The sequence below is a fragment of the Meleagris gallopavo genome, chromosome 15, assembly GCF_905368555.1.
Source record: "Meleagris gallopavo chromosome 15, MGAL_WU_HG_1.1, whole genome shotgun sequence".
NCBI lineage: Eukaryota > Metazoa > Chordata > Aves > Galliformes > Phasianidae > Meleagris > Meleagris gallopavo.
The window spans coordinates 2910537-2934587 of NC_139418.1; the positions used below are offsets into that span (position 1 = coordinate 2910537).

The 24051-nt window shown below is 38.3% G+C and overlaps 1 protein-coding gene across 1 annotated transcript in view; it reads right to left on the minus strand.

Moving 5' to 3' along the window:
* Window positions 1-24051, minus strand: part of LOC100539369 (ran-binding protein 17) — a 128042-nt gene that overhangs the window by 32929 nt on the left and 71062 nt on the right. Inside the window, 6 exon segments of the mRNA XM_085236427.1 lie at window positions 4601-4683; window positions 7093-7200; window positions 12944-13032; window positions 18950-19050; window positions 19266-19365; window positions 23626-23734. Of these exon segments, the coding sequence (XP_085092553.1) occupies window positions 4601-4683; window positions 7093-7200; window positions 12944-13032; window positions 18950-19050; window positions 19266-19278 (394 nt within the window). The 5' untranslated portion in view covers window positions 19279-19365; window positions 23626-23734.

Below are 24051 nucleotides of genomic sequence, written 5' to 3' on the forward strand. Positions count from 1 at the left end.
AGCCACTTGTAAGCAAATCTACTGATTAGAAATACCTGCAGTACTGCAAGAATCGGCTTAACCACAACTCGGGAGAAGAAGTGCTGTCTTATGAAGTTGCTAGCATTGAATGGATCACCACACTAAGTTTTGAAATACGTGCTCTAGAAGCAATTTAAAGCTCATTAGAAATAATTGTGTCTGGCTACTGGAAAATGTGGTAAAATTTAATCCACATCCAAATGCTACCTGGGCTGTGAGAACAGGAAATTGTTTTGTGCTACTGTGGCTAACCTCATCGCTGACCCTGAGCAGTAACTGCTACAACAGCTGAAAGCTGAAGCAAAATTAAAAACTTACATCAAAGTATATCATGACAGAATGTAGATAAATAAAAACAGCATATTGAAAATATTATTTTTATGTCAGTCTTCTATAATGAAAGGGAAGAGGTTTACTAAAATGTAAAGAAGCCACAAAACAAAAATAGATGGTCCCAGGACGTGCTGAAACATAATTCCTATACAATTGGGAGTTCAAAAACACAGTGAGGAGACTTGCATATACAGAATTAAAAGTGAGATATACTGGCAATGAAGAAAGGTGGACCATACTATTCAATCTCCTTTCAATTTTCTTCTCTCAGCTGTTTATTTCACATCACTGTATCACTCAGTCTCGAGCCATAATGGACAAGATCCTAACAAGGATAATTGACCATCTAAGTGCCTTTCGCATCGTATGCCAGAGTTTACATCTTTGGAACATATAGCATTTGTAAGGACCTCTTAGTCAGAACTGCCCTCAGCACGGTGTCATTACTGGATAAATCAGCAGCCCTAATCACAAAGCCAGACCTGCTAAGCACAACCACGCACTTGCTGAGGTGCTAATTTTCAAAAGCACAAAGACATTTTAAAATTTTGTTCAATGACAACTGCCATTGCTGAAAGTATTTTAAAAACAGTTGTTTGGGACTTTTTTTTCCTGCTTTTCACTCAAAAACGTGAAATGATACACACAAGCCTAAAAGAAAAACACGTTCTGTTTTTGTCAAGAGATGTAAGAAGATTTCAGCACCTCTACTAATATCCATTCATGCACCCCCTAACACCACAGCGCTAACTTTTTCCCCACCTTTATTTCAGCCTGGCGCAGATCTTATAGAACAGTAAATGGAGGTGCCAGCTGTACATAAATGGACATTAACAAGCTTTGGAAGAATTTCAGATGGACAGAAAGCGACACACAAGTTTACCAGCTGTTTGGTTAGAAAAGTTATTCCCATTGAAACAACAGCCCAGCGTTTACACAGAACAAAGGCATATGTAAATTTAAGATGATTCCCATCACATAAAGCAAACTGTCTTTGCAAAGGATCTGTGCGTTATCCAAAACCGCTCAGCATCCAGGGCAGAGCAAGCAGAGGTGAGGGGTAGTGAGCCTGGTGTTCAGGCTGGGATTGCCAAGAGAAGCACAGCTGGCCTTCCAGTGACAGGAGAAACTTCTCAAGGACGACAGGAGCTGGGCACACTGTATGGGAACCCACTGCATCAGTGGGTGAACTGAGAGTGAGACTGACAGAAAGGAAGGACTTGCCCACAAGGACACCATGAAGAAAGAAATGTTTACTTCTGTTTTGCCCCGTCTCATCTCATCACTCTATGCTTCTCTTAGTTTAAAAAGGCAATTATTACACTTTGGATTACAATGAAATCCACCCCGAGTTTCAAAAGTTTTTTTGATCAGCTTTGAGGAGCTCCCTGTAAGCTGCAGGCACATACAGCAGGGCTGGCTGACTCGATAAGATAAAGAGCAAATGCTTGTAAATGTTATTTCTTGAAATCCGCCGTCCATCTTCTATTTGTTCCCTAATGCTTTAGCCATAAAATCATGCTGAAGGTGAGAATCTCAACCATCTCTTCCAAAATGTTAAGTTTCTCACACTTATGATACAGCAGAATCACAAAGCTGTTCAGAACAGGACACTGCAAATACTGCTCAAGAACTCTGTGCTGAACTTCATGATCATCACTGGGTTTGCATGGTCATCTTTCCCAGCATGTCTCCAAAGATTACATATGCTTAAAGTAGAAATATCGATTCAAAAAAAGCCATACAGTATTAGTTTTCCTTAAAAACAGCATAGATTTTAAGGTATTCAGAAAGACATTTCAAACGAACCAAAACTCACTCAGTATCATTATTTTTATAGGGACCTAACCACATTAATGAACCCTCACAACACATTTCCAAAAGAGTTCCGTCCATTCTTTCCACTGGAACAGAAATCTCATCAACTGCTAACTGGCGATAAAGGCTAAAAATGTTAACAGCAATCATTCCAAGGTGATTAATTACAGGATCTCTTGAAATACTTACAGTGGGCAGTAAAACCCCCCCAGAGTGTAAACCAGTGACCACTTCAGAAAGAACTGCAGCATTCTGAAATATCGCTAATCTAGGACGCTTATTGCAGGGCCCACAGCTGAGCCGAGGCGGCCGTCAGGCCAGTGCTGCCCATCTGTGCCAGCACAGAGCCAGCTGGATTATTGGAAATCACTGCTTTCAGAGGCTGCTTCAGCTGACTGCGCTGGGGGCTCTTTCATGTTCATTTTGCAGTGAGTCTAATCCTGGAATCAATGTTGACAATCACTCAAAGAAGAGAAAACGTGAACAATTTCTCTAAGTATCTCTAAGCATTGGAAAGATACTGCTGTGACCCTGACTCTGATGAGAATATGAATGTGTTTTAAAAGCAAAACAGAAAAAAATATTGTATAATTACATACACACAAACGTTGAGTAGAGGCTTTTCTCCCATCTCCATATCTTTCCTCCTTTTAGTTTAGTTGACAGGTAGTTTAAAATTTTTATTTTGAAGGAAATTAAGAGCACTCCTCCTTTTGCTACTGCAATCTGCATTGAGTAAAACAACATTTTTCCATCGTAAAACAGTTATGGAGGAGAAGGAAGGAAATTGTGGAATAAAGCCCTTACACTGTCACTTCAGGTCTTCCTATAACACACAGCTCCAAACTGATGCCACACATCCCTCACGACTTTCCACAAGAACCAACATCTAACTAAGAGAGCAACAGGTGTTTGGACACAGCCTTCAGCACGCTCTGTGGCTCCACTGCTTCATTTACATCTTAAGTCTGCACTGTCCTGAAATTTTCTTATACAATGTCCAATTAAATTCTAGCATGAGCCAGAAGATGCTGTCTGGTCCCTGTGCACAAGAACTGCCAATCCTTTAGGACTGAGAACTTCATGAGTTTCACACACACACATTTTGCATCTGAAAGCAAAAGGTTTCTTAATAGAGCGTTTTGTAGACCTGAGTTAAGAATGAAGAAGATTGAGGCCTTGTGGCTGACTAAGCAAGGATCATAGACTGGAGGCCCACTGCTAAGATAACTGGATGAACAATCATTTGGTATCTTTTCAATAAGAGCAGAAATGATGATAAAGGCTGATTGCAATTAAAAGAACAAAAGAAAATATAACGGCAGTGGGGTCAAGTACTGCAGACAAGTGAGCTTGAAGCTCAAGATTACATCTGCATTTCTTTATACCATCAAAAGAAAATTTCCAGTCATTAAATGCAAACTATGTATAAAGCTAATAGAAACTTTATAGTAAAAGCTGAAAGTTTACCTCTTGTCTTCCCATACAAGGAAAAACCTAATTTTTTTTGTTTTAATCATTGTCACAAATGTACCTCACAATATAGATAAAAGGTTTGTGCCAGCTTAGAACGTGGTGTATTTGAAACAGAAAACAGAGAAATGTTTTGGCAAGGAGTGAGAGCTATATGGATAATTTTCTTCTGTCCTACATAAATGCATTCTGCATATACTGTTCCCATACCCTGCAGTTCAAAAGCAGATTACACCCAAAGGGTTTTTTTATAAGCAGCCACGTAACAAACACAATTTCCAGACCTAAAATGCAGCCTGAATGAAAGCATATTTGATGTACCAGTTTTCTTTCTTGAAAAGTAGCAGGACATTTATGGCTATTTCCTCATACACAAACCACAAATCAACAAAAATATGGTAATGTTCCTTTCAAAATATTTAGGAAGTGAAATTTTAAGCTACAAAGTTAGCTAGAGTCTATTACAAACAGTCGGTGTCACAGACCTGTTGCAATTGAATACCTGAGTGGGAACAGTAAAATGAAGCAACTTATTACGAACAGTTGTAACAGCGCTCTAGGGTAAAGCTGTTATGCTCCTATTATGTCTTGGAGCTGCTGGAATATAATTTGAATATACAAAATCAACCCACACCTATCAATCAGTAGCCGAGATCAAACACCTCACGAGTATTCCTATCTTTGCTGAAATCCATTTACAGTTGCTAAAAGAGGAGTTAAAGTGATACAAGCAACAATGCTACATGAACGCATCCTCATCTATGAAAGAAAGGGGCTCCAAAGGTCTGCCAGTAAGCTCTGCAGCTCACAAAGGGCTGAGACCGGTGGTAGTACATGACAGTCCTGCTTTGTCCTCTAAAACTCAGCAGTGGCCAGGGATAGGAACTAACAGGATTTTTACATCACGAGACAGGCAAAGAATGACGCTGCAGATGAACTTTTAATGAATACCTACTGTATGTACAAATCATTTCACTAGCTTCTCTGAAGAGAAGAATTCCATTTGGAGATGATCCATCAAAATTTAAACGTCGTGACCTGAAAAAAATAACAGCAAAAAAGTGCTCAGATGGTCATCAAAACAGAACACTGCAAGGGACTCCTTCCATAAAAGAGAAAAAACATATTTGCTGATTACACAGTACATTTACTCAATAAATTCTAGCTTTCCCTCCAGTGACGTGCACTCTAGATAGCTAAATATGGTTGTTTAAGACACAATCATGACAAAAGATTAAACAATTTTAACCAGAAATGGTGACAAGACAACACATACTTCCCTTCACGGTGACCCGTGAACACCTTGTGCCTGCATACAGCTCAGAAGAATGATGCAGAGTTCCCATAGTCCAACTAGTTGGGATAACTTTTACCCTTGCTTGTTCCTAAAATCAGCCAATCCCCACTGGTTATTCTGCCACATAAAATTCATGGCAATCAAAAGCCAGTTCTGTGAGTGTAAATTGCAACACATGCATTCTATGAACAGTCAGACCTTAAGAAGACGGAACCACGCTCTCTCTCCTGATGCAAACACTTCAGCAAAGCCAACACAAATCATGTGGTCCCCAAGCTGGAAATACAGCAGAGTTATTGCCAAAGTTTTTGCTGTATTTGTCTATTCTCTCTGTGATACAGAATTTTAACTTCCAGTTTATGCCTAAGTGAGAGCCATTTAGAACTTAAAAATTGATTTTCAACACAGATCTTAAGTTTCTGAGTAACCTTAGCAAAAACCTGACCTTTACTATTGGATTGTCCTGAGCAGGAAAGGAGCTATCACTACGAGATGTAAAACAGATCACCCCTGGCTGAACCCATTTGTTAGTCTGCTTTTGGTGGTATGTGGACTGTAAGACCCCTATCACAGAGACAGCAATCTTTCACTGCACAGCAGAGACAGCTGTCTTTCACTGCTATAAGTCCAACTTTTTGTTTTCTGAGCCCCTACCTGCAGCGTCCCTTGCTTCAAATTGTGGAGTAAGTCTGAGTATTTACCAATAAACAAAACGTGCCACATATAAAATATTTGTGGATTCCACATGCTCAAAATGATAATGGCTCACAGAGGCAAGAACAAAAAGAGCACATCTTCTCAACGTCTGAGTGGCATAATGCAAAATCTGATACTCTGTTACACATTTTAACCATGTCAGAGTATATTGTATAATGCATTCTAACCTGTAAAAACTAATGCACTACACAACTCATGAAAACCTCCATCCCAGATGATGTTTTCTAAAGGGAACAAGGCAGATTTTCTGAATACCAATAGGCAGAAGAACAACATGAATATGGAAAGTAGTCATTTTTTGCATAAGATTTATTGTTCCAGTTCCTCTTTGCTTCAGTTTGCTATTATTAGAGTTCTGTGTTTATGTTTTAACAATCTCTCCTTGGAATGAGTTGCAGCACTATTAGAGTACACCGCTTGTGCACTGCATTGTCAGTAACGATAGGTTAAACCTTTCCAGCCATTACTACACCCGCACTGGGATAAAAGACATAATTAACCCACACAAACCAAAGAGGAAGCCACAGCAGGCCAGTCCACACACACAGGAACCAAGAGCTCTCCTCCAGGCCTTCAGCACACATCACGCGCACCGTGAGTGCTTCACCAATTTGAGGCACTAACTTCCTACCTCCCCATTCCACCAACTATTTCTTCCAACTTGAAATACTGCAACTTTTCTCCCTGTACGATTTACTTGCAAGACTGGATAAAAAGCGATGTGAACACATCCTGTTCTGCTGAGAACCCCAATTACTTTGGCCATGAAGATAACCAGCACAGAGATACTAACTATCCATTTTTCATTTCAAATTCATTTTTTCCTTTGGGCAATGCACTAAATATTTCCAACTGTAACATCCCCAAAATAAATTGTTCTGTTACCAGTGGTAAAAGAGAAACTTCATTCTAACACCTGCAATGCAGAGCGTTGATATCACCTACTGGAATTGTTCTGAGGCCTTTTCAGGGAGCCCACGGAGAAGAATTTGGATGTGGGACAAGCTACCTACAAGCTGATTATAAATAACGCTGTATTGGATAATATTCTTTCCTATTCTGAACTAAGGAAAAAAAAAAAAGCAAACAACTGTCAGGGAGTTGCAGTTTTAGAGGCACATACGTACACTGCTTGGCTTAAGGCAACAATTCAGCCTGCAGCAAACCTTGACAGGAGACTATTTTCAGATATTTAATTCTGAAGTCAATATTTATCACTAGTTAAAGCATACTATTGCACTACCTTTTAATATAAAATTGCAGCAAGTTCTTGTATGTTCCTGATGGTAAAACAACAACACTGAAAGCTGAATTTTGTTTGTGAATGTTGTTCCCAAATCTACAGAAGTAGCAATGTTAAAGACAAAGCCAGAAAGACAGAAAGCACACCACTGCAATATTCATCACTTAGCTAATTTCCACGGGATTCTTACCTGTTTTGCATGAATTCTGCCATCAGTTTCAATACAGGTGTTGCACACGCAGGTTCCTGGTACCACAGTTCAGTAGCTTTTTGCAGAACAGAAATGTATGTAGGGTATCTTCATCAGAATTAGTTAAAGATTGTACTGACAAAGTGACATCCTATAAAACTTCCCTCTATCCAAAGCATACCATCAAGTGGGGGGGGAGGGCCAGATACAGACTCTGGCACCTCATTCTGACAGGGAGAATATCTGTCCATGCTGTCTGTGTATCTAGACCTGACCTACTCTCTAGAATAAGATTTACAAACTAGCAAATCCCAGGGGCCACAGTTTCAGCGCCACCTCATATATATCGGATTTGCTCTGAGATGGTTGGGAATAATCGCATTGTATGATGCTTGTTTCCAGAGTATTCAAGAAGAGAACTCAGATAAATTGTGTGGAGATCAGTGAGGAGCTGCCCCAGAAGTGCTGTTTGCTCATGGGTACCCAAGAGGTATCGGTTCTTTTAACGCAGGCTTGGAAAGAATGCGATACAGAAGAAAGCAAGATTAGTAGATTCTGCAATGCAACTCAAAAATATAATGAGTTTCTGCCTGTACCCAAACATTTGATGCAATGATTTGATACATAGCTGACCCCTACTTTTCCCAACTTTGCTGAATAAAAGAGTTTGTTTGGATAAGAATGCAGTGTATGCAATTTGCTATTAAGATATGATCTAGCCAACAGAGTTAATGACTTTATTTAAAACTAAACTTATTTTTAACTTTGTTTCATGTCATATAATTCTGCTTTATTTAACAGCACTAGAAATAGTGACTGCTCTTAGGAAAACACTACTGCCCATTCAGACCACAAAGGCAACCACTGCGAATCTTATGAAGCCACATACAGCCAAGCACTCAATGGCTGGATCGTGAAATAAAAGCCTGAAATGCATGAAGGTTGACATGCTTCCTGGATATGTAGACACAGTCATGTCTCAGCTCTTCTGGAGCAGGCCAAGCCGTCACACATGGCACAGCTGATGAATGACAGCACTGTGCAGACAGATGGAAGGCATTCTGGCTGCTGCTGTCTGTCTGAGGCTCCTAAAGACTTGTGCCTTTTTGCTGCCAGCTGCTCGAGGCACTGCAGGCACAAACTCTATATAGCAGAAAAGGGTGATGTGGAATATACCTTGCTGCCCTCCTTTAGAGGGTTCTTTACATCTTAAATCAAACTGGAGCTAAATGGACCAAGGAGAATTACTCAGTAATATGGATTTAAATCCAAATCCTAGTTGCCTAAAATATTCTCAGAGGGCATAGATGACCCACATCACCTCACAGCCTTGTAATTTCACCAAAGCCAGTTCCATCGTTTCCTGTGATGGACTTACAGTGAGCTCACTCTCTACCATAGGATGGTCAGTATACTTGAAACAAAGCAAGTGGTGTCACACAGGGTACAGAATGAACTGAGCGATTCATCTCCAAAGCCAAACTTCCTCTTCAGCCTGCCCACGTACACAAAAGGAAGGTGGTAAAAGGCTGCAAATCCCCATTTTGGAATTTTGTGGGGTAGGAAACAGAAAACAGAGTAACCTGACAGCCAAATCCTACAATGAAAATATGAGTGAGCAGTATTTATCACAGGCTGCTAACACATCCAATATGATTAACTATCCCAAGCATTAAGCTCACATTAATTGTCAAGGAAAGTCTGGAAACCATAAGTGCATTTTGTAAATGCTAGGGTCAACAGAAAGGCTTCAGCAATTTGCTATTAAAAAACAAACAAACAAATAACAACAATAAAGTAGAAGAAATTCATTTTAAAGACAACGTTATGTTTAAGTGTTTTAACCACAAACTTCAAGGAATCTGGCTAATTCACAAACGTAACCTTACCAGCTTTATTGTTCAAGCTGAAAATAATGCAAACTGCAAGAAATAATGCTAAGGTTTCAATCAGTGCTATTGGCAGCAGCACCTATTGCACACAGATTATGGATCGTGTATAGCCTTGTTTCATGGGAAAGTGTGTTTAGAAAACCTTCATCTCTACAGTAGGCTTAGTGGTCTCTTTCAAATTCTGAATCCTTAAAACATATAAACCTAAAATTTCAGTTCTTTAAAAAAAATACTTTCGAAGAGGCCAACTTTGGGCTGTAAATGCCTTTATTTTGTTCAACAATCGAACAGATTTGGATAAATATGTAACAATGACAATTTGGTAAAAAGATTTGGTGAAAAGACCTAGAGAAGCATACCTCATCCAAGGTCAACCACATCCCCTAAAGGACACCTAGATGAAACTCCTCCAGGACTGACCATTTCCATCAACTTAATGGCTACGTACCTCTCTCTGTATAGATATCCCCATCTTTATTGGAACAATCCACAAAAAAGTGGATATCACCCTCAACTCAGAACCAAATCACCATGGATTTATCTGAGTGCAGGACCAAGGACCTGAGACTACAGTCCCATATTAGTAGGAAGAAACATATTAAACATTCAAAATCTTGTCCAAGCAGTCTTGAAGCAAGAAACAGAATGAAACACATGAAGACAATCATGATCACCATTAAGAAAACCTGACTTTGATTATTTTCAAATAACTCCCATTTCTTGAGGCCTGAACAGCTGTATGTTCAAGTTCAAGACTGGCCTACAAATTACAGCACCCACATGTTGCAATTATGAAAGACAAGAACTTTCCAAGCTGCGGTACTGGAATCACTGACAGCTTGACATATCAGTGTTTGGGGGAGAATAAATGACTTTCATATCCAGGTTTTTTTAATTCTCTTTGCTGGTTTGTGTGATGTTTTCCTTCATCTCCTGGGCAGCCTGATCTACTGGGGGACAGCCCTGCCCACAGCAGGCACTGGAGCTCGATGATCTCTACTGTCTCTTCCAGCATAAGCCATTCTGTGGTTCTGTGACCTTTCATTACTGGAATTCTTCAGGAAGATTCTACACGTAACACCTAAAACCGCTTAAAATATTTTGAAATATTTTAATCCAGTTTTTTTGAGAGATCACCTAATACAACTTTAAAACAAATTTCACTATTATTGTAAGTATTTTCTTTTCGTCCCTTGCCAGAGGAAAACTATAAATCTTGTCTCAGCTGAATGAACACCATTTATCATATTCATTTTCTTGTCAATACAATTATGAAAAGCCTTTGGCCTTTTTCCAAGGAGCCTGATTTGCTACAGAAACTCAATTAGTATAAGCAAGTCTGCTACATAACAGCCCTATCTGGCAACCTAGAGCAGCTTGAGCATACCTGACAATTCACCTCTAAACCACGATCCTAATAACTCTATCATAATGGTAAAATAGAGGATACAGGGGTGTCACCCCCCCTCCCTGCTCCCCTCGAGACTGAAAGGACTTGAAAGGAATTATTTTTGCTCATTTTTGCCATCTACTGGACAAAAGTTAAATCCTAAACGCTTGGATCAGAAAAAAAAAAAAAGAGGAATCTCTCACCTGAGCGAACACTACGAGTGATTCATTTGGTAACAGAGGGATTAGACCCAAAATATTTCCTTGGAAAATTCTGCTGTTAGTGATTCATAAGGAACTGCTTCTGTGCTTCTTCAGTACAGAACGATCTCACGGTATTAAAAGCTCACACTTATTTCTTGCCTATCCTTGTTATTTATTGACTGAACAAATGCAAGTAAATAAAATGTATTTTGCATGATATCCTGTACCTGCAGTTTTTAATATTAAAAGATTAAAGCTTCAAATAATACAGAATTAAAATCTGTTTTGAAAAACAGTCTGCCTTTAGAATTTAAGTCAATTTTAAATTTCCTGACACTGTATTTGAAACAAGAAATATACTAATCAAAAGATATTTAAACATAACACGATACAATCAGATGCTGACCCTCCCTTCTCTTTGCAGTTTCTCTTTCTGCTGCTTTTACAGCACATAGGAGCTGAGATAACAGCAACTTATTCTGCTATAATGCTTTGGATCGACACCTGGATGAAACTGGACTCAGCCAAACGAGGTGAAAGCCACTGCTCAGAAGCACACAGCTATCCTTTATGGCCAAAGGTGGTAAGGAAAGATATCCTGAACTTGTGCAAGGGAAAGGTACCTGGGAAAGCTTAAGCTTCAAATGCCACAAAGACTCATTTTAGTCTATCTATACGCCTCATATAGATTCACGAAATCCAAAAGTTTAAGGCTGGTTTTGTTTATCTGAAATGAACTTAATTTATAAAATGAAATTAATACATATATTTTTAATTCATACAGGAAAGGATCCCGAGGGCTACGTATCCTGAATCCTTGCAGAAAAAAACCTCCTCCATGGATGAATCCATTTCTCTCAAATGCAGAGGAGATAAGTCTCTCCTCTCCCTCTCTCTATAGCTGGAGCTCTCCAGTTTAGCACAGAGCAGTGTGAAACTTGTGCCGTACCAGGAAAAACAAAGTAAAATGAATCTGGAATTGAAACAATACTGATCTACTTTTACACATCCTCCAGACTGTATTATTAAGTTTTAGAGTAACATAAGCACAAGCAGTACTAATGAAGTTAAACGTACCCCAATGGCGCTCACTAGAAAATGAGATGCTAATTCACAGACTGGCTTCAGTGGTTTGTTGTTTTTTTTTCTCCCCAGTCCTCTAAATCTGAAATTAAGTGATGCTTTCCATTGATTTTTAAAGGAAAAAAAAAAAAAAAGATTATATTGCCTTCTGTTTTGGATTTTTTTTTTCCTGCAAGCTGTGTCATGCAAGCAGAGCCTGCACATGGACAGAATCATTGCTAGCTTGTTAAGGTCTTAAATAGGGCTTATCTGAATGGTCATCACAATCCTTCTGCCCACTACACAAGGATGTTTATCAGATCATATCAGGCTCAGTTCTACAGCCTGTCATCCTTTCAGGATAATGTCCTTGTCACCATTTCTGATAATGCATTCTTTTTTCCTTTAACAAAAAAAAAAAAAAAAAAAAAAGATTAGCAAACAGAAAATGTTCAGTATTTAACTGAAATATTTTTAGAAGCTTCATTTCTAATAAAACATGCAGCTATACTTGAGCATTATTTTTTCTGTTCATAGAATAAACATAATTAACTCGCACAGCTTTGAGATTTAAATTATAAAGCCAATAGCTGCAGTTGCTTCACTACATTTTGCAGTATTTTTTTACTAATATGACTGTGCCTACAAAGAATTATGGCTACTGTATTTATGAAAATACAAAACATTTCTCCAAGTATTCAGAAAACACCCACGAGAATTATCATATTTGTTGGTACAAAAATACGTGCAATACTGAAAGCAAATAGAGCTGCATTATCATTATTTATCAAAGAAAGCTGCAGCCTAAACATTTGGATTTTGGTTTCAGAAGTCCATTTTCTTCTGACCAGAAAGACTGCAGGTGTTGTGATATTAATAGAGTTGACATAAATAGACAGTAACTGACTAAATTAAAGACATGATTCATACCAGAGAGAAATCCCCCCAGATTGCACTTGTACAGGATTTTTTTGTAAGCACTTTTGATGTTAAAACAACCACAGGTACGTTGTGCTTTAAGACACAGCTTTCTCTTTACAAAAACATTCTGGATTTAAGCAGGGACAGAAACCATTTGGATACGTTTTCCAGATTAGCAGTGTGACATAACAAAAAAGTGACCTCTCTGTGGTCTTTCCCAGTTAACTGCATGGTTGCCATTGTGCTGTAATTTTAGCTGATTACACATTAGTTCATTTAGCTTTGTTTCCTCTTCCCCACTGTGCCATACTATTAAACTAATGCAAGGGGCCTGGTATCCCTCTGTGCACAGAGCTGGTATTGTCATAGTGTAATAAGGATACATCCAGTCAAACAGCATGGTGTAGCTGGTCTTTGTGTTTAGTGCAAAGGCAATCCCTCGAAGATCTCTTGCCAGCCCGATCAACATACGCTGTCAGTGGGAAAGAGACACAGTAATTGATTTTCACGTTAGCACAGAGCAGATGGAGTAATAATCAGCCAATAATGACCACATATCTGATTTTGATTCATTAGTTTAAATGCCTTGCTCAAATACTTTTTTTTTTTTAATAAAAACCACTAAGACTCTTTCAACAAACAAGATTTCCACAACTTTGATAGAGAGAACACTTGCACAACGCTTAGAAAATGCTTCTGATTATTCAATATACCATACTAATGAATAATGCAAATTAAAACCATGCTCGAATACAGTGCATTAAGTTTAAAAGTACTTCCTGTATTAATATATTTAAAGTAGCAATAACAATAAAATGTTAATTTAAGCCTGTAATATTTTAAAATGAGGTCTAAGACTAATTGGTAGTCATAACAAGCTACATTTAAGGTTATACTGAGATTCTCATTGTACTGTTATTTTAACTTTTTTTTTTTTTTTTTTTTAAGTCATTTTCCAAAATAGGCTTCTTCAAGAAGTACTGATGTTTATTTACAGGGGACCAAGTGAATCTCTATCCATATTAACATTAGTTCTGAGATTTTTTTTTTCCCTTTAATGAATAGTGGCTTCAGAACCTTTCCAGCTCAAAGGGAGACAAAACTACACGTAGAAAATTAGCCCCTATTAAAAGTGTTTTTCACGATAATTAATAGAAATAATAAAAAACGTTAGTGAATGAAAAGTATTTTCACAACATAAACACATTTTTGAATGGAGTTAAACAAATATTCTTTTTTGACAGCGAATTAGTGCTAATAAATGTAATCCATGCGTGGCAGGTGGGGTTTGTAGGGATTTCTTTTTTCCATTATGAAGCCCACAGAACTGCAGAGCCTGGTTAAAAAACCATAGAAGTACGGCAACAAAACAGCCAGGAGTTTTCTTTTTAAAAAGAGAGTTTTCCAAACTGCACTCCATGATAATACCATAATATCGATAGAGTTGAGAAATGTAAAAGGTAAGATTCACGTATTAATTCTAACTGATTACACAAAGAGCAAATTACGGCTGATGCCTTGTTACATTACTACATGTAATCTTACACAAGGGCTAATTTCTACTTTTCCTATACAGACACATTAGTGCAATTGACTGGGATGGCATACACGTAGATTTATCTGAGGATAAATTGAGTCCTCCCTGAAACAGCGGTGAGGTCGCTAGGAGTATTTTAATATTTGCACTTCCTTTCTGTTGTGCATCCTAATGGCCTGAACTTTCAAGACGCTCAGAGGTCTCAACTCTCATTAACTTTAATGGGACTCTGAAATCACTAGAGAGGAAGTGTTCAATACCGAGAAGATATGACATAAAATCGTAACTTTATCCTTATGTTTATCTGCATTTTCATACTTTGTGCGCTGTTTTGCCCACACAGAAAATAACTCTGTGGCAGACGTGACAGCCAAAACATAAAGAATGAAAAGAACAAGGCAGCAATGCTTTAAACTTCTTTCCAAAGGGATACAAAGACACAACAATACACGGGGAGGTGGAAATCTCCCAGAATGATTTTGGTTCTCTTGCCCATGCTAGCCACAATAAAATAAAATAAAATGAGGGAAGGAATCAAGCACGAAGTAAAGGCTGACGCGAGGAAGAAGGAGAGCTACAGTCCCTAGAAAGACATGAACTTGCCTTTGCTTGACGTTGAACTCGCCGTCTTCCTGCGGTCTCCAGAAATGGCCCAGATGACTGCAACCACCCCAGCGCATGTCCCCATAACGTGCTCACTCTGCCTTTCAGTATCGATGTCGGTATTAAGAGGCCCATACCATTAATTACATTATTCCTGATAAATTGCCCCAATCTCCAAAGCAGCACAATAGTTAATGCTCTTGTCCCATACAATTCCAGAGTACTCAGTGGTTTAGTTTAGATGCTCTGAATCGGAGCTCAACTTAATAAAAAGGACCTCTGACAGCTGAGGGTCCGAGCAGCCTGCATACCGTGCTACAGAATCCCAAGATAAGTCCTGCTCCATTTTTGTCACCGCTAACAAGTATCCTGAAACTTCAGTTGGAGCAAAAACCACTCCAGATCCCATAGATGCTGAAGTCACATTAGCAAAAACCCAACAAACCAACAACAATAAAAACCAGGCCGGGACCTCACCAAAACCATCCAATTCCCAGACATTCAGGTTTTTCACATTTACTGGTCTACTACAATTTTTCAAACACGTGCACAAAACTTATTAGAGGCAAACAGTAACACTGATACGTCTCCTTTTAGGCCGTCATCTCAAGGATTGAAAATGCCTTGCAAACTTAACAGAGCAATCTGAAGAGCACATGAAGACGCCGCTTCATCCCAACTACGACCAGCCCTTCTGAGGCAAAGGGAGAGCAGATAGCAGCACCAGTAACTGCAAGACGAGTAAGATGAGAAGCAGACTACAATAAATACAAGACACACAGTGAACAGATCCCGTCAGCGGACTTACACATTGATTTTCCTACTAACCAAACAATTTTGATCAAATTTCAGTTTTAAAATATTCTTCCTCGAGCTTTAAATCAAAGCAATTTTTACAAACTGCAGCGTTTTGGTTCAAAGTCCCGACTGAGCCCTTTCAGCAGGCTTTTAAAAGAAAAGAAATGAACACGTAAATGCTTTCAGAGCAGCCACCCTGACGTGCCAGCGTGTGCCCACTGCCTGACTTCAGCAACTGAGCAGGGATGAGACTCCTCACGGCACCCACCCCCAAAACAGGGTTTGTAATGGAAAGTCTGACAGACCCTTAACCATAGTGGCACTACTGGGTGCAGCTATAATATTACCCTCATAATTCTACTATATAATAACAACAAAGGAAAAAAAAGGTGAAGGGTCATTGCGCTTTGTCTTTAGAATTAAGATGGCTGTCTTCATCCTTACAGCATACTCTTAATTCTGGAGACACGTCTTAATAACCTCTAAATAGTTCCAACAAAAGAGCCGTGTCAGAGGAATGAGCAGGCCCCAAGGTGTTTCAACTGGAGTGTTTTCATCTGCCTTTATTGCTCTATCCCTCTCCAGAATTAAGGCAATAACCTGTGATAAATTATTCAGGAACTGCTACAGGGATCAAAGCAAAATCATTCTGTTAAAGTGCTGTTTGCAACATTTGGCACTTAGTGTGAAAACTTTTAATGTGTGCAAGCTGAAAATCAAGGATTTTAAATAATTTAACAGCATGGAGTTTCTACAAACCGGCTAAAGATAGCATGTTGCTATTTAACTGCTTTTTCCTCAGATGGTTTTTTTTCATCCATTTCTATCAAACCTATGATGTCACAGCTCTAAACAAATGCCTGAGATTCGGGCTGCCCAGTCACTGCATTACCTCACCGGGTTGGCACGAGAAACCCCAAAATTCTTAGGGGAAAATCACCTCTGTTTTAATATTGGGCATCTGTTGTATTAACACCAAAACGCGAAGAAGGAACCAGGAGAGGAAAAAAAGCGACGCACAATTACTTCAGCCATCTTCAATTTTGTTTGATCTCACCGGAAAAGAAACCCAAACATACGTTCTGCATGCAGGCTGAATGACTACAAATGCATTTTAAAAAGAAAGAGCTCCCGTGCTGTGACTGCTTTTCAATGGTGCAGTTCAGAAATACTAAACAAAAACCCTCGCCAGTTACAAAGTCCTAGTAAAAACCACAAATTAAATGAATTTGGCAGTCCTGGACCATTTTCATAGTGATATTTTAACAGTGTCATCTCCCTGTGGAGTGGAATACTAAGCATTTTATTGAAGAACTGAACTGTTTTTGTTCTCAGTACTTGGGAAATGAAGTACCTGAAAGCACTTTTGCATGTATTATTTATCCATCGTGATAGAAAAATAGCTTTAACCCAATAAATTACATTTAAGAGAATTTAGAGCAAAAGTTTTGTTTATGATAAAGCAACAGATTTAGTCCTTTATCAGTAGCTTAAAGCACCAAGTTTTCTTTATACAAATTAGACAGATGGTGCTTACAGTAGAATTTACTAAAGGTCTGTCACAACAAATGCAGCCAAGCTGCATATTTAATCACTGCAGAACCTTGTCTACCTGCAGCTGCCAACTGCTAATCCAATTTCCCTGATAAATGTGGCAAGAGACACGATCAGCAATAAAGAGCATCTAACTCCATTTTCCTGCAGGGCGTCTTTTGATGAACATTTAGGACGGAAGCACGGAGTGCACTGTGTGGCCCTGGCTTGTGGCAGCTGCATGCATTTTGAAGACACAGTTCTCAGGTTACTCACTTAATTCTGCCACTATCATTATGTTGCTATTGATCTCAGTAGCTCTTGTCTACACAGCATTACTCTAGATGAAGCTGAATCAGGCAGTTATCATGCATCAAACTTGCTCAAAAGCCTGGAGATTTCCCCTTAATTACTTGTGATTTTATTTGCAAATACCGTTAAAGTGTAATCAAGCAGTCACTTTCCAGGGTCGTTAAGAACTTGCTAGTTTAGGAATATATCACTGGCACTCCATTAAAATTTCTCTGCTGAGATGGTTCCTAACAAACCAGGCAGGACAGCAGCAAAATTATTTTAATAAATGGAATTCTCACACGAGGTAAATGCTGCCTCCTGCAGAAAGGATAACGATATCCAGTGACCTCTTCGTTCCAACTGTTTGAATTAATGACTTTAAAATATAAAAGATGAACCCCAAGTAGTTTAACTGCCTGTATGTCACAAACAAAAAGATACTAAAACTAAATACGTAAACAAAATTAAGGATACTTGAATAAGTACACGCTGAAATAATATTAAGCATCATTTTTAAAAGACAATAGCTCAGCTCAAGTGGTTACTGTGAACTGTGCATCCTCTATTAATGCCTGATATGCACTGCAGATAAATCATTGGATACATATTTCTCGTGTATCTGTTCATTTTCTTACAGAAAGAAGTGGATAAAAATGATGATGTCTGTTTAATTTTCCATTATTTTGTAAAAACTATTTTAAAATAGCAGATTGGTGTGAGGGTGCCTTCCAAATTACCCCGTGTGGCTGAAGCGAGGCTCAGCCTGCACCGGTAACTATTTATTCAGTGGCAGTGGAAGGGGCTCTCTTTAATGCAATAGCTCCCTAATATATTATCATTCCTGATGATGCAGCTTGCATCTAGCAAGTCTTTTTCTTCCCTAAAATATACTGTTGTTTTGACACAAACAGCTTGCTGCACTTAAGGATTTTACTAATAAAACATAATGTTGTGTTAGATATTATGACTGTTGCCACAGCTGAACTGACTTGTCAAATCAATCCTAATATGGCTCCCACAGGCACATAAAAACCTTATTTAGCTATCAGTTATCCTAATCACTTTGTTCAGTTTAAGGGTGCAATACTTCAAGACCAGTTCCTATTTATACATATATGCCCAGCCATTTAATAAAGTCTTGATTTATATAATAAATTCTTGTTTAAAAAAAAAATACTTTAAAGCAGCAGTGTTTTATCAAGTGTGTTACAATACATCTCCTTACACTCCCTAATAGATGTGTTAATAAACACAACAGGATACTAGCGTAGAAAAGGGAAATATGAAACAGATAAACTATCAATGAATTAACATTTTCCCTTTGATTACAAATGGAACTCAAACGAGGTCACTTGATCTACAAAGCACTGAAAATCCCAAGGTCTTTATCAAATATTTGTACAAAGTTTCTTTCATGATAGTCATTCATGGCCTTTGTATCTCCACTGCCTACATATTAATTATCCACATATGCATACAAGTATTAATATACATATCAATATACAGGTATATACATTTCAACAGACAGAAAGAGAACTGAGATGACAATCTGTGGCTGAACAGTTGCCCTACTATAAGTCTTTTCCATCAATAATTTATTTCCTTGTAATTGAAAGAAACCTACCTTTGCCTCTTGTTCTAAACTACTGTTGAGCATCTGAGTCACACTCTCAAATGAAACTGTGAGGGGCAGCATGAAATTCTTAAACTCATTCTCATCTTCACCTACAGGAAAAGAAACAAAAAACAGAAAAGGATCCCATCATATTCACACCATTGTTTCAGGAAGGTCAGTCTGTGAAGCTTTCATAATAAAATCTCACTGACATCATTGGAACTTTCATCAGCACTACAAGAAGAGAAATCTGAGATTTGACACACATATATTTTTAAATGAGATGTAAATAAAAGACAAATAGTTGGTCGCATACAACTTGTACCTGAGACTGGCATGTCTCTGCATTTCACACCTTCCTCCTTTTCTTTTGTCTTCTCTGTTTGTCAGACACCATTCGCTCAGTACCACAGAACAACGCTCACCTAAGACATCAAGACTCAACAGTTTGAAAATGTTAGATTTAAGGCTGAAACAGTAAATCAGGCTATTTCAAGTGTGTATTTCATTTAAACCAGGATCTTTTATGATTAAATGCTATTTTTTCTACCTCCTACATACTCAGTATACAGGATGAAGCTGTCACGGAAATAAATCTGGACTATGTTGGGATTACCTGTGCAACACCATTGCCTTGTTTGTTTCAGAGGTGTGAAGTTGGAGCAAATGAAGGAAAATCTTGCAGGAAAAGAAAGAAAAGGTTGTCTTGATTAGACTGCTTCGCTGCCCTGTTATAGTGCTGAACATGTAATTACAAATAACACATTTTTCATAAATGGCAATTTGCATGGGAATTGGTACTCATGCTACTTATGTTTAGCTCTTTAATGCAGGTAGTCTTTCTGCCACACGCACTCATCCTCTCTAGGTCAATTAAGAGTAGAAACTTATGCTCTTTAAAGAGCTCTTTGCTATAGGACTCCTCTCACATCTCTTTTAACTGACAAATCAAATCTAGGAAAGGATACAGGGGAAAGACTTGTGCCCTCTGCTTTGAGCATCTATCGATGGTCAGTGCCCAAGACAGCACCTGGCCTAGACTGCTCCTTGATCCAACACTGGGATCTTTTTCATTCTCTTACCCTTAACAATACCATTTATTCTGAACTGTTATTTCCTGGGCAACTGATGGATACAACAGATAAACTGTAAGTCATAACTAAAGATCAGTGGAGTCTCCCATGTACCAAATTAGTTGAAAAAAATGTAGAATAAACTTCAAAGTTTTGCTTCTACATTTCATATGCCCATCTGTGAAATGGGTCTAATTCCAACCTCTTTTTTCATAGACCAAATGATTTATCCCAAAACAGAAAACTTCTGTCTTCCCAACAGAAAGCAAAATGTGGACTAACACACAAATCCAGATAACAACACAGAAAAACAAAATACTCAGTAGTTACTCATTAAGGGTGACACATCATCTGAACTGAAAGAGGCAAATCCCTCTGAGAGAATAATTGTGAACCTGCAACTAAAGCTGTCTCGTAACAGTGTATGTATTTACAGTGGAGAGGAAATGGACGTTCCACAAGCGATCAGTCACAGCATTTTCCCAGTTCTGAATACTTACTTGGCTTTGTGACCTGAACTGCTTTCCTTCCCAGCTTTCTGGAGTTTTTTTAAAGCAAAGGAAACACTTTCAATAACTTGCTGCTGCTGCTGCATTCATTGACAACAGCTGATGAATCAGAACCTTCAAATCACAAACTATGCTCAAGAACTTTCTCAAACTAGCCAAGTAACTGATGATGTCTGTACCTTCCATCCTGCCCGTGCAGAACAAAGCAAGCTGAGATGCTGTGTCAGATTTCAAAGCCACTGCTGGCAGCAATAGGATTTGGTGGACTTGAATCCCATCCATCTTTGTCTCACTCCTCCACCATCTTCTCTCCATTCCTTTCTGCTGACCTGATTCAGCCTTTTTATTTGCCTTTCTTGAGGCCTTCTGTTCCCTCCCTCTTATTCACAGTAGTTCCATAGCGTTCATCCAGCTTTTTCTGTCTCCTTTCCTCAGTCAGCTCCAATATAGTACTAGTTTTTGTTCTCCTCACCAACAAGCTTGAGCCTCCTCTTACCCTCCTAGAAGTTAAAAAATTACTGTTCATGTTATTTTCCATCTCTTTATAAATTTTATACCCTCTGTTAATTACATACTGAATTATTATCTAAAGATTTCTTTCACATTCTCCTATAACCAACATCCACATCCTGTGATCACTGCAGTACTAATTAGGAAGGAAAGAACCTATGCTTAACAAATCTACCATGGTTTATCTGCTGTAACTCAAACTACACACACACATCCTCAATGTCCTACGTTCATTACATCAGGTCCACGTGTGGCTTAAGGCAATATTGTTTAAACCTGCTTTCCTTGGAGAGGTTTGGCACTGGGCACGACTACATATACCTGTAAGTACAGGATGCTGACAAATCATGCAGAATAGATCCTGAAGGCATATTCTACAGTTTAGATCTACTGCTTTGAGCAATGAAAAAAGAAGTGATAAAAATTTACTAATCCTTATTTAAGAACTTTTAAACATACCTTTTACTGGTGTTTTCTGCATTAGTTTTTGTTACTCTATAATTCACACAACACAATACTTTGTTTACTTTAGAAATCTTGGACCAAGAGCCAGTCAGACAAAATGGTGCAATTCTAAATTCCCCTCCCCAGAATTATTACAAAGACAATTTGGGATACAAAGATTTCTAAGTCTGATTATACAACGTTAGAATTATTCAACAGAATCCAAAGCACATTTTAAAGCAAATAATGATTAATATATTACTGTTTTTCCCACTACAGTCATATTTTGCCAGTCACTTCAAGAACACATTGTTGAAGAGGTAAATATTCTCAATGTACCGCATTTGATTAATCTCCAAAAATATTTCTGCAACAAACTTTTACTCAGAACAACTCATCAATGAGAATTCATTCCAGTTTTATTCCTTCGTAAATTATTTAGATAAATCATATAAAAAGATTTTATATAAACTCTTGAAAAAGCTGGAGAAGACAATTGGTACAATGCTTTTTGGTCTAAAAATACTACGAGGCATGGTTTGTTAATATCCCTTGATTCACATAATGCTGCCACTTAATTCTTGTGCAAACAATATATATATATGTAGAAAGCACAATACGCTGTGTGCTCTGCTTTTTTTTTTTTTTTTTTTTTAATTTGAATCCCAAAATGCAAACTTAGACTTGTTTGTTGCTCCAGATGTGCTTTTTTACCAGTTCCATTCCAAATTAACTTCAGGAGGAACAAAAAGGACAACAGCCATGAGACTGATGCATGTCTTTTTCAGAAGCTCCGTGTCAGATCTTGCAGAGATGTAAATCCAGGAGAACCAGAAGGGCCCTTATTAGCTTGTAGCCAGTTATAAGTAACATGCTTGCATTTTGTCTGATGTATGTTTACACCGCGTTTAATGTGGTGTTATTTTTAATGCTTACAATCTCGTTCTTACACATTTTTTTTCACGTACAGGAAACATTACTGAATCTGTATGAGCAACCTAGAAAAAGTTATCTACTACTGCTTATGTTAATATGACATGAGCCAAGAAAAGACAGGTCCAGGTCACAGCTACCATTCTTTAAGAAAAAGCTGATGACTACAGTTTGGTCTTGTCTCCAACTCAACTATTTTCATCAGTGTTTAGCAGCAGACAGTTCAGGCACCCATTAACATCAAAGGGGATATCAACTACTATTGACTTAAGCTTTGTGTCAATTTCTTCTGCACGTTGCCCAGTTAAATTCTTGTGTGAGGATTAGAAATCAGTACATGAAAGACTTGCTGCATTATTTTTTGAAAGCTCTCGTCAGCAGCCCCATCTTAGAACATCTACAGACGCCTGCCCTCAAAAAAGTGTTCTGTAAGGTGGATCCCCAGATGATACAGGCCCACAGTTCTGATCAGCTCTGGGCCTCTGACCAGAACTGAGGCAGTCCGAATCATGATGTGTTCATTATTCACTATCAGCTTCTCTAACATATGGTTTGTTGGAGTGACCATTTTTACAGTCTCAACCTCCCCAGCCTAGACAAAAGAGAGACAGGAATGCCGATGGAGCTTCACATTTTATTCAGGTGGCAAAAGGCAGTGGCAGGATTCAAAGTGACTGAATGCACCCTTGCATCTAGCTATTAATGTGAGCACTGAGTTTTACATGTCTGAACTCTCTAATTTCCAAAGACAACTCAAGATTCCACCCTAAGTGCTGAAGGTTGAACTGCAGAACTTTGACCAATGCTCTTATTAAATTCACGGTCTTTGTATACTGAGAACTTGCATGAATAAATGAAATAAACAAAACTTATACTTGAAACTGTAAAGTTCTGGCACAATCAGTACATCACTTTGAAATTCAAAGCACTTATTCAGGCCCTTGTTTTCTAAGTGTCTCCTATTAGGAACTGCTGTGCAAAAAGAAAACACCCAACTTGCCTACGTTATTTCTCCAACAGAAGGCAACACATATGCTGCTACTGCTTAGTGCCATAAATCTCTGAAGTTGATAGGCAGTGATTTAAATATAAACATAAATATTTACTATGCAATTAAACTGCTGTTTAATTGGTTAAATTACCATAAAAATTCATAGCATTACAAATTCTTAACAAGACATCAAGGCGTTGCAGGGACACCTGAGGAGGATCTTACCTAAATTTACCATGAGAAGACGGGTGAGAGCAGTACAGAACACTGTCCAGCACCAGAGGTCGCTGATATTGTAATTATCACTGAAGCCCAAGAAGGGGAAATGCTTACTCTGTTGAAACAGAAGTGTATGAAAAGTTACGTGTTCTGCAACATCTACTACAGACTCAACATTTTTTAATGTTGTAAGAACCTACTGTGTGATTCTGAAGCATGAATTTCACAGGGTCTGTTTTCACAAGTCTTTTTCGGAAACTATCAGTAGCAGGTGTTAAGGAAATACCAGCCTTGCAACATTACTGCTACATAATCAGATTGTACAAACTTACAGGACTTTTTAGCAAGAAAAAAGTCCCAACAGAAACAACAACAAATTTAAATGAAGATTCTGAATTTCAACTGAAAATGTATCATGGAGATATTCTTCAG